General features: G+C 38.9%; 1 protein-coding gene across 2 annotated transcripts in view; it reads right to left on the bottom strand.

Annotated features, from left to right (window-relative positions):
- The window catches only part of CTNNA3 (catenin alpha 3), an 869,421-nt gene that overhangs the window by 170,213 nt on the left and 686,792 nt on the right, over positions 1-12,416 (bottom strand). For both annotated transcript variants that reach the window (XM_087702521.1, XM_087702520.1), the window contains one exon: positions 9,672-9,823. In XM_087702521.1, the coding sequence (XP_087558647.1) occupies positions 9,672-9,823 (152 nt within the window). The remainder of the gene's footprint in view (positions 1-9,671; positions 9,824-12,416) is intronic.

The following is a 12,416-nucleotide window of genomic DNA, read 5'->3' as shown; positions in this document are numbered from 1 at the left end:
CAGACAGTGCTGGCTCTTCAGCTTTGAAACAGAGATGATGTCAGCATCTGCTTTGCTGCTGCTTCGGCTGCCATTGAAACGGGGAGGGGGGGCATGGTATTTGGGAGGGGAATCATTGATGTGCTGGAGGAAGTTTCTAGATGCTGACCTGACCACCTTACTGCGCATGTGGAGAGGGGTGTTTCCCGCCAAGGCCAACGGTCCAGCATTCCATCCTGGTGATGCCTTTCGAAGTTATCTCACACCTGACATTTGGGGGAAATATGATTGGACTGTGCACAGGGATGCCAAGGGGAGGGGAATGAATTATACATTATATTATTAGCTTTCGCGCCTAATTAACCAGACTCAGCTTAGCTTTGCAACTGTTCATTTATAATTAGTAAAAGTACACTTGATTTCAATTCAAATGGAGTCTAGTGGTTTTCTTTCCTGATTACTGAATGAAGTGATGCTGACAGATGAGCACTGACCCCTAGAGTTGAGAATGACTAGCACATATGTGCGAGGGGAACCTTTACCTTTATTTGCTTCAAACTAATGGGCTTGCCTGATTTTAAATTATATTTTACAGCCTGCCATTCAATTTGGATGAAAGAGTGGTTACTTTTCAGAATTAAATGGATATTAAAACTAGAGGGTCATAATTTCAGATTTGGGTGGCATGGCTTTTTATGGTATGATAATAGGAATGTAGATTTTAAAAATCATTATGCTAGAAATGCCATACTGAGTGTATGAAACAGTGCTAGAGGTTCCCTTAGTTAGTTTCAGCACAGAAAGCATATTATACAACGGAATCAGAGAGTAAGGAGAAATGGTTAACATACCAAGGGATGTTAATTAGGGAACATGATGAACTAAAAACGAAATCAAGAGAACAATTAACTGTAAAGGCATTTAGTTTTCAATGGTTCTTATGTACACAATTAAAAGAAAGGCTTAATTTAGACAAAAAGGCAACTGGAAATGTGTTATATAAGATGGAATATGAGACTGCATTATGTACAAATGATGAAAATGTCATTGCCAAAATGCATAAGCTTTTACTAAAATTTGAAATGGAGAAAAAACAAGTTAGAGTGTAGGATAAAATTAGCTAAGAATTTCATTTATAATATACAGTTGGATCAATGGGAGATGGCATGGTTGAAAGGACTGAAATATTCCTTATAATTTAAAAGAGAACTTTTTATCATGGGTATATAATATCAGAAAAATTATCTAGGCTATATTAAACTACTTTAAATGTATAGCAATAGCAATAGCACTTAGACTTACATACCGCTTTATAGTATTTTTACAGCCATCTAAGCAGTTTACAGAGTCAGCATATTGCCCCCAACAATCTGGGTCTTCATTTTACCCATCTCGGAAAGATGGAAGGCTGAGTCAACCTTGAGCCTGTGAGATTTGAATTTCTAAACTGCAGCTAGCAGTCAGCTGAAGTAGCCTGCAGTGCTGCACTCTAACCACTGCACCTTTAGCTTTATATGTTGGAAGCATGGAAAATCGAAGGGTCATTTTTATCATAGTGGACTTGTCCATTAGAAAAAGAAAATGGAAGATTGTTTTTTGTACGTGCAGTTTTGTAACTGCAGCAAGATGCACAAAGCTAGGAAGATTTGGAAATACCTACAATGGTGGAATGGCTGATGAAGATGACAATATTTGCAGAAAAAATAAAATGGTCTTATTTGATTAAGGACAAGACAATAATTATATTTGTTAGGGACAGAAAACCTTTGGGGAATTTTTATTGGAAATGGAAAAAAATGTGATTTATGGATTTGATTATTAGAAAGGGTAAAATATGAAAAGAAAGGAATCAGGATGTAGTCTTAAAAAGGGAGGATAAAATTATAATTGCTATAAAAAAGATTGAAAGCTGCTTCTTTACATTTATTTCTTTATTTCTGATGCTTCAGAAGATATTAAATACTGAAGCTTTTCTCTGAGCTTTTGGTGAGCATGGAGAATGTATGGTAATTGTTTTATTTAAATTCTTGACATTTACAGGTTTTTTTAAAAAAATTCTGTAATAAATGTTACATTTAATTATCTTAATGTGGGTTGGAGTGGTTATTTTTTATATATTGGCTTTCAATATTCACTTCCAAAGATGACATGATTATGTGGCATGGAAATAATGCAAATAAATACATGAATGAATCTGAATTTCAATTTTGTCCTTGGCTCACCTCTGCTTTTTAAAGGGAGTTTAGCTTTTCCTTATATTCTGAATATCAGAAATATGATCCCTATGTTCTTATTTGTATCTGGGTATGAAAATAAGAGATAAAATCATTTGAATTCAAACATATGTCTATGTTCTATTTGATGATTCCTTATTTATGACCTGAACAGATCAAATTGTATTGGTTGTTTCAATCATCTCTCTTGCAATTGCCAGTAATCTTTTAAATTACTTATAAGTCATCATTGGCAAAGATCTGAAAGGACCTAAATTTGCTGTGAAAAAGGTAAGGTATAAGATAATAGGGAGTAGAAAATATGCTAAATAGTGAATAAAGAAATTATAAAAGTATCAGAGCACTCTGGCACTTTCACAGAAAGAATGGAAAGCTTAATTATTTTGAACCAATAATCTAGCAGGGGACTAATTGTCATTTTCAACAGATTATCTTTCAGAATAATAATAGGGTCTGAAGCAAGATGCTTGTCAATCATTTGACATTCTGCTGTTACCACAGGAATGTAGTATGCATTTATGTTAAACTAGTAGCTGGATACCCGTGTTTCGCAACAAAACTATGGGATCAGGCTACACAGGAGAAATTTGGTTCACAAACCGTTGGCTCAGTGGTGATCAGGGTTTGAAATACATAAGAGAATATCACTCCATCCTCCTTGAGTCCGGAAACAGTTCCATAGGTGGAAGACATAGACATTTTGGTGAGATACCGACGTTTAGTACTGTAAGGAGCCCAAGACAGCTCCTGAGTGAAGGAGTGGAACGTCTGCCAGTTTGAACTGAGGTAACAGAATGTGAGGCAACTGGCAGTTGGAACAGAATTCTTTTCAGGTGGGGAGGGAGAGTAGAATGTCTAACTCCTTAGAATCAGAGCGTGTTAATATAAGGAAACTGGCAGTTGGAACAGAGTTCTTTTCAGAAGGGAAGGGGGAGTAAAACTCCTTAGCATCAGAGTGTGTTAATTGCTGTATAAGAAATATTAATGATCTGATGATCATTTCAAAAAATTCTTTTTTAGCAAGCACCTAGAAGCCAAGTGGAACATACGTGCCAAATTTCAAGTTTGTATGCTTTATGGTTCTGGAGATTTCGTGATGAGTGAGTGGTAATTGTCTTTGATAAATAAATAGATAGATAGATAGATAGATAGATAGATAGATAGATAGATAGATAGATAGATAGATTTCATTTGGCTCCTAAATATTTACTTTTTCTGAGGAATTGCTTGAATTTTGAACATCACTATTAGCAGTCTGAGTGAACAATATCAGTTGACAGAATTCTATATAGTACACATGCAACTCATTGTGGTTACAGGGTTAAAACCTCCATCGAGAGAGTCTCTTTCATGTTGGAAGGAAGCCTCATGAATTGATGTTGTTCATCTGCATCTCCCAGTTACATTTTGATCAAGAATCTTTGCTCACATTAGCACTGGATTCCTTGTATAATCAGAAGCCTGATGCATCTGGCAGAGAATCAATGTATCCCAGCCAGCAGCTGGCCATAATGCATGCTAATTTTCTCATCTTGGCTTCTGTGGAAGGTTTACATGCCTAAATAATGCACAGATATGCTGAAATGCCTAATACACAGCTTAAAATAAATCTAGGATTGATTGTCTAGTACCTAAGTAAATGCATCCTTCATTCCAAATACATGCTTTCTCCTTTTTTGTTGGTCAAAATACCCATCCTAGTTTTGTGGGAATGAGGTCAGTGCAAGTAGTTAGTGGGCCTTGTGATATTAAAACAAACCCTGCAATGTCTCAGGTAAGCAGTGGACCATGGGTGAAATTCAGCAGGTTCTGGAGAACTGGTAGCAGAAATTTTGAGTAGTTTGTAGAACTGGCAAATGCCACCTCTAGCTGGCCCCAGAGTGGGGTGGGAATGGAGATTTTGCAATATCCTTCCCCCATGGAGTGGGGTGGAAATGCAGATTTTGCAGTATTCTTCTTCTGCCACGCCCACCAAGCCACACCCACAGGACCGGTAGTAAAAAAAATCGAATTTCACCACTGGACTATGCTGAAATTTAGGAAACAGAAATGTTTCATTGGTTTTTCTCAGAATTCAGAGAACTATTCTAATAGAGATAAATCATGTTTAACACTAAGGCCCTGGAGTCTGATGCCTAATCTATCTTCCTACCAAGTTGTGTCACTTGCCCCACCCCCACCCCAGCAGCTAGAGGAAGGAGAGAGATAACAATATAGCATTTTGGGGAAGGAAAGGAAGTATGATAGATTAGGTTAGGTTATTTATTACTTGAAGGTTTGTGAATATTAGGAATTGTCCCCTGGGGCACGGATCAGTGGAACATATACAGCCATTTTGGATGACCTATGGCTATGAGGAATGGCGAAACTTTTTTGGCTCATGTGCCATAAGAGGGGGAGCGCAGGGTGGTAGTGCGCAGGTGTGCCACACCCATAATGCAACGCGTGACCCCCCCATGCGCAAGCGCACATGAGAGGCACTCCCCCCCATTTTCCCATACCTTTTTCACCCTCCTCAGGCTCCAGAGGCTTTATATGAGCCTGGGGAGGGAGAAAACAGCCTCCCCCTCCCCCATGGAGGCCCTCCGGAGGCTTCAGGAACCTTCAGTCATTTCTGGTTTGCTCGTAGGGTCGGTTTAAGCCCTCCAAGGACTTCCGGTTTGACCATAGGGTGGTTTTTAGTCCTCCGGAGGCTTCAGGGAAGCCTCCTGAAGGCCCATGAAGCCTACGGAGGGCTTATACCGACCCTACGAGCAAACCGGAAGTCTGTCCCCGAACTTCTGGTTTGCCCCATAGGGCTGTTTTTTTGCGCTGCAGAGGCTCTTTTTGCCCCCCCCCCCCATCCCCAGGCTCCTATAAAGCCTATAGAGCCTGGTGAGGAGAAAAATGTCTTTAAAAAAGGCCGAACTCAGCTGGCCAGCGTGTGCATGCGTGCTGGGCAGCTGACAGGGCAACGCCTCGCGTGCCCTGACAAATGGCTCCATGTGCCACCTGTGGCATGCATGCCATAGGTTCGCCATCCCAGACCTATAATTTCAATGGATACTTCTACAAGCTATTATGCTTCCTGCTTAGTGTGGAGCATTTTCAAGAAACACCAATTATTTTAATCTGCTGGAAATGCTGCAGCCATACATACTGCTTTCTCTCTTATCAAGAGACAGGGATGCTACAATTGTCCTTGTCACTGAGTTTCATACTGACATGCATCATCTCACACATAGTGCAGCTCACTGGAAGAGATTTATGTCCCTAAACAAATACTCATGCCCTCAGCAACTGCTCTGATTTTTTTTCTGACTCAACTAACTGCAGAGAGAGAGAGAGAGAGAGAGAGGGAGGGAGGGAGGGAGGGAGAGGGAGAGAGGGAGGGAGGGAGGGAGAGGGAGAGGGAGAGGGAGAGGGAGAGGGAGAGGGAGAGGGAGAGGGAGAGGGAGAGAGAGAGAGAGAGAGAGAGAGAGAGAGAGAGAGAGAGAGAGAGAGAGAGAGATATTGCCCCGCTATTTGCATTTTTAAAATGAAGCTGGAATTGATCTGGGCCAGAGGTAGTATTCAGCCGGTTCTGACCAGTTCTGGAGTACTGTTAGTGGAAATGTTGAGTAGTTTGGAGAATTGGCAAATACCACCTCTGACTAGCCCCACCCCACCTATTCTCTGCCTCCCGAATCCCAGCTGACTGGGAGGAAATGGGGATTTTGCAGTATCCTTCTCCTGCCATGCCCACCAAGCCAGTAAAAAAAAAAATTGAAACCCACCACTGATCTGGGCTGATTTGACTCTGAAATTCTTGCAACTGTTATAACAGCCCAAGTGAAGAGAAGAAGGGCAAATTTACAGTAGATATCTGCTTTCATAATCACTCTTGAAGGAGTCCTAGCTCGCTTCCTTGGAAAAGAAAGGTGGAGCTGGAACAGCGAGGATAAAACGTGATCCTAATGTGATCGAAACATGATCAACAATGGGGATAAAACGTGTATAGGCTTTGTTTAGAAAATGCATTGTCATTATCTACTACTGACAGTTTAGTAAAAAAACAACGTGGGGACAAAACTGCCACCCTGCAATTTGTTTCATTATTGTAAATGCTAAATGAAGAATGGTACCTTAGTCATTTTAGAGCAACTGCTTAGATCATTTTGCAAATAGCCAGTCAAAATCTTCTGGAAAGCTAAAGTGGGGGGCACAGAAGATAGAATTTGTACAAGGGTTTGTGGAAATCCACCACCCAAAAGAATGGGAAATATTTTTAAAAAGGCAGAATATTATATTTTCCTAAAGGAAAAATTGAGAAACATGTTTTTAGAGGCAGAAAGCAGCCCCCAATAATCTTAATAGCCCACAGCAGATGCCAGAATTAAGGGGATAAAGCGCTTATTGGAAGAGGAAGGCAACTATCTAGATGGTTCCATTCATAAGCAAAGCTAATACTCCAGGCAGAAATCCATGGAAGACAGGATATTTCGAATCTCCTTGCAGCAACGTTTGACAGCTAACAAAAGCAGTGTGTGGTAGGATTAGAACAAGCAGCCCCCCGCCCAAGTACCAAGACAGGATGAAAGCCATTAGCCACAATAGGAATTGCCCAACACAAAGTCCATATTGCACAATTCCCAAACTTAAAAGTTACAGAAATTATAAAGATACTGTCAGAGTTTGTTGCAGCAATCAAATCCAGAAAGCACACCCAGGTAACTGATTCAGCAGGATTCATTAACTTCTTTATGTACATAATAACGCATGAGTAAATATACAATACCAACAGTGGATTCTCTAATGTTACAGGCAAAACATAGGCATAGGAGAGATTGGTTTCAGTTCAGAGTTCAGAGCTTAATACAGACAAGACTAGACTACTTTCATTTTAGAGCTGAGCACAGAGCTAAGCCACGCCCATACTCTTTGCTTAAGTTTCTGTTTCCAAACCAGATGGATTTTTCTTCCAACAGGTTCTTGTAGCAGATTAGACTGAAAATGGTAAATCCTAAAAACAATTTGCTCTGATGAACGTTGGCAAATACTTTCAGATGACCAAATTACACATAGGCAAATTAGGAAATAATGGATTGCCTTTTAGGTGGAGGAAGGGCAGGTTGTATCTGTTGATTTTTTTTGGGACAATGACAGCAAGAGTTCTTTTCAATCTGAGAAAAGCTCTTGCATCCTCTTTGCTTGGAGGTGGGGATATTTGAAGGGGGGGAGAGAGGGACAGATAGAGAGACAGAGACACAGAGAGAGAGGGACAGAGAGGCAGAGTGAGAGGGGGGGGGGTCTTCCATGTGTTTATTGAAGCAGGCACATTTTCATACACTCTCTGTTCCAATTCATTTTAGACAATTTTCCTACATTTTTGGCTTCATCTCATTTATATGAACAAATAGCTACATATTGATTCTTTTACTAAATACTCCATCTATGCAAATGTTTTAAAAAATGGTAGAAGAACCTAATATATGGTTATAAAGTCAGTGATAATAACATTTAGAAAACTATTAATAGCTTATTTGAAATGTTCATTTCATGTGTAAATTTAATATTTGTAAATTTGGTTCTGAAAACCCCAATGTCACTTAGTCCCTACAACATGAGCCTAATATTTTGCAACTTCTCTGAGAAGAATTGTGATACACACACACACACACACACACACACACACACACACACATATTGCCATTGTATAGTATGCTAATAAAATTAAAATGTGTTTCTTAGAAGGAAAATTTGTTTTTCTTTCCAGAGATGAAAGTCGACATTACTTAGAAATATGCATTGATGAATTTGCTCCTTTAATAATAAAAGTGTTCCCTCTGCATTGACTACGTTCATGTGGGTGCAATACTTGAAAGGAATGTGTCAGTTAGCAAATAATTTGGGTTTTTGATGTACAGGCAAGAATCTACTTTTCTATAAAACTTCTAAAAAGCTTTTATAAGCATGAATAACATACTAAACTTGCCTATCATCTTTAAGTAATTTGCATATAAAAATCAAAGGACTCACTTCTAGCACTGAATCTATTGGATTCAAAGATTCAAATATGGCTTCCTCAGGTATCCAGCATCTCTGCCTTAAAGCCAACTGCTGTTCTTCCTTACTAATCCACGGCTGCCCAAACAAACTGTAGAAAGTGTTTCCCCATTGAGCAACTTGGGAGATGTGTAGATTCCAACTCCCAGCATGCTGGCTGGGAAATTCTGGGAGTTGAAGTCCACACATTTTCAAGTTGTCAAGGTTGAGGAACACTGCTGCAGAGGATGACTAAATTGGCAGGAGCAAGACAATGGCATTCTGTATTTGTGGTAAGTTGTTGCAGTGGCATCTAATAAATTATGTGCTTGGGCAAGAAAAAGAAGGGAAAAAACCATGAAAACACAGAGCACCTGAAAATAGCACCCAAAAGACAGAACCATGAATAGAAAATGGAACACCCATGAGGGGAGATTATAGGTGACAAAAGAGAGCAGCAATGAGAAGTGAAGTACCCTGTTTTCCCGAAAACAGCAAGCTTCTCATTTTAAGGTTTAGCTGTTTCTTTGCTGCACGCGGCCTTTGCTTTCTGTGAAATGAAACAGAAGGATTGAATAGGAGCCTGCTTTCAAATAAATGGCTGCATGGGAACAATTCGGATCCTGTTTACCTCAGACTCTTCTTGGACTCGGATTCTGTTTACCTCAATGTAGCCCCACCAGTTTGTCTTTCAGTGTAGATCAGAGAAGAGTGTCCATGGAGATTCTCAGTCATCCAGCTCATGATTGTCCCAAAGATGCTTTTTCAAGAGGCAACTGGACTTTCTGGTTTTTCTTTGAAGACATTTCACTTCTCATTCAAGAAGCTTCTTCAGCTCTGAAGAACTGAAGAAGCTTCAAGAGCTGGAGAAGCTTCTTGGGTGAGAAGCAAAATATCTTTAAAGAAAAACCCCCAAAAGTCCAGTTGCTTCTTGAAAAAGCATCTTTGGGACATCAGAGAAGAGTTTCACCAATTTTCAGATTTAAGCACCATGCTGCGGGGAGTGAACCTGAATACAGCTCTGGCCCAGGCCTGCGGATATTTGAATCCCAGTGATAGACTTATATTTTATTATAAGGGCAGGATAGCATCTGCCGTACCCAGAGAGATTGCATGTGGGGAGTATTTAGAAATAAGGATACATTTAGTCTAACGTGCTATTTTCCATCATTATTTATTTACAGTATATCTTTAAAGAAACAAGAAAAGTCCTGAGACATAGGGAAGAAACTTACAGTGCATTTCTTTTACCTGTAGTAGGAATAGTAGTTCCATGATGCAATAATATGGTTTTATTCAGCAGCATTCTAATACTTTTTATTATACTGAAAAAAGTACCCCTGAAATTTCTATTTCCATATTATTTGTGTTTAGTTTCTGCCCATATTAATGTTGCATAGCAATATTAATGACACATCTTTTAATTAGAAATGAATGAAAGAATGAAACACTTACCCGAATCATCATAACTGAACATCTAATGTCATGAACTGTGTCGTAAATCTTCTTAGAGATGTCAACAAATTGATTATCATCAAACAGATGAATCATATTCCTGCTTAGGTTTTCCAGTGCAGTGTTGACTTGAGTGACAAATTCTGGAATCACTGTCAAATAAAATTTTTAAAAGGCGGTTGTTGAATGACTTTTTAAACTCTCCTCTCTTAATTTTGAACTGCATTGAGTTGAGACTGGCTTACGACTAGCATGCTCAAGTTTGTTTTGCCTTTTTAAAACCATTCTTCAATTTAATGAAAATGAAATGTAGCTGGAAAGACATTCATGAAATGATTATCAATGTCCCTGCACTTTCCTTATTTAGAATATGTCCTAAATTGTGTAAAAAACATGTTGCTTTTATTGTACAAAACACTCTCTGGCACTTGGCAGGATCACTGACTTCCCCTGGTGCAATTCAGTCCCCAGGGAAGACACATTAAACTAAGGGTGTCAAACTCAAGGTCCATGGGCCGGACTGGCCTATGGGGGTGCTTAGATCTGGCCCATGGGGCCACCCTGGAAAAAGGTGAAGGACTGGCCCCGGTGCTTCTGACAACGAAAACGGAGCTTGGGAGGGCATCATGTGCCCCCCCCCCGAGCTCTGATTTTGCTGGAAGAGGTTTGTAGGAGGCTGCCACAGCCAAAAATGGAGCTTGGGATCCTGTTTTCACTGGCAGAGCGTTGCAGGAGGCCGTTGCAGCTGAAAACACAGCTCGAGAGCCCATGTTTCCTGGCAAAGGGTTGTAGGAGGCTGTTGCAGATGAAAACGAAGCTTGGGAGTCTGTTTTCACTGGCAGAGCATTCAGGCTACCACATGAATGATGTTGAGCTGGTCACCCCTCTCCACCCCCCCACCCCTAGATCAAATACAACCCCGATGCAGCCCTCAATGAAATCGATTTTGACACCCCTGCTTTAAATGATCTCTTCCTCTTAAGCTTTTCTATGGTCAAAAAAACTGTAATTAGGAAGGGTGCACAGACAGGTAGCAGAAAAAACAGGATGTACCTGGATCCTCTATACTTGATGGTGATAAAATAAGTTTATGAGCATTTTTAAAAATCTGAAAGGACTCCGAGAATGCTTCACACATTTGAGAGAAATGGAGGGACAAGTATCAGTACTATATTCGTTATACAATGTAGCACATTAATATTCAATTTGTTCATGAATTTTGATGTAAATTGATTGATTCATATGATCAATCAGCTTGTGATTGTCAGTGGGATCAGTCTGAAATGGCTGTTCTTGGGCTCCCTATTCATAACTTTATCAGTCTTAGATCAGAAACTTAAGAAAAAGGGGCAAAATAGTGTAGAAAAAGAGGGTAAATTAAAAGGGCATATATAACACAAATAGTATATATACTATTTTGAAGCTTCTGAATTCTTCAAAAATGATTTAGAAGATGTATTTTGGCTCTCCTGCATTTGTGAGCATAGCACTTTTCCAAGAGCCAATGTATATATAAATTTGATGGACTATCTTCCTGAGATTTAGCTAAAGGACATCAAAGAATAATAGCTTCAGGCAAGTCCTTGGGTTAATAAAATACTTTGTCAGCTCAGTTGAACAGAGAGAGGATCAGGAATACATCTATTTTTCTCCTGAACCTACATAGAGAAGGTATGGGTGGCATGCTTTAAAATTTAGCTAAGACTACAAATTGCCCAGGTACAATAATCAGATGCATATTAATCTGATCTAATCTAGCTGGGCAACTTGCAGACTTAGCTAAATTTAAAAGCATGCCACCCATACTTTCCCTATATCCAGTGTTGGGATTCAGCCAGTTTGTACCACTTTGGGAGAACCGCTTGTTAACTTTCTGAGCAGTTTGGTGAACTGATTCTTGGAAGAAATCATTAGGGCAGTGAACTGGTTGTTAAATTATTTGAATCCCACCACTGCCTGTACCCCTCCTCTTATTTTGGTGATGGGTGGTGAGGGAAAAAAGAAGGAAGTAATGTCAGAAAGATGAAGATAGGTCATGGAATGAACATACAGGCATTAGTAGAGACTGAAATTAGATGAACAAATAAAGGTATAGAAGCAGAGGGCAGAAATGAAGAGCTTTCTCCCTCTGTCTCAAACTGAAATATTCAGAATTCTGAATTACAGTGTAGTTTTGCTAATATGATTATTAGGTTTTTTTTTCAATAGGCATGTAGATATCATGGTCATAACAAAATTATTTGTTTTATTGATACTGATAAACCATTAGTATTAAGCATTAAGGACTTTCAGAATATTAAATTTGTATTTCTATTTATTTGTTGGATCAGTTGACTGTGATCTTACCTTGCCTTCAAGAACTCAGGCAGAATAAAAATACCATTACTATTATTACTACTTACCAATATGATAACCACTACCATTGCTAATAATAGAATCATTTAGGAAAAATAGAAATCTAATTTAACAATAACAACAAAATACCTGTAGAGTATATTCATATCTTTTGAATTTCTGAACTTTATATTGATAACAAGAAAACCATTTTTAAGGCAATGGTAAAGAAATATATATATATGAATAATACAAATAATAACAATAATAGTAAAATAATTATTAATTGATGGGGTCTTTAAAACTGTTTCTGTTTTGCTATTTTTTTAGATAATGCTATTTCCCACACGTTAAAATACCACTGAGGCAAAGAAAATTTAAGAAGGTACATAAAATGGATTTTTAAAAAAT

This window comes from Thamnophis sirtalis, unplaced genomic scaffold (genome assembly GCF_051295495.1).
Source record: "Thamnophis sirtalis isolate CommonGarterSnake01/CBP01778 unplaced genomic scaffold, rThaSir2_p1.2 scaffold_15, whole genome shotgun sequence".
NCBI lineage: Eukaryota > Metazoa > Chordata > Lepidosauria > Squamata > Natricidae > Thamnophis > Thamnophis sirtalis.
The sequence above is the reverse complement of the archived record's forward strand: the minus strand, read 5'-3'. Positions and strand labels throughout refer to the sequence as shown.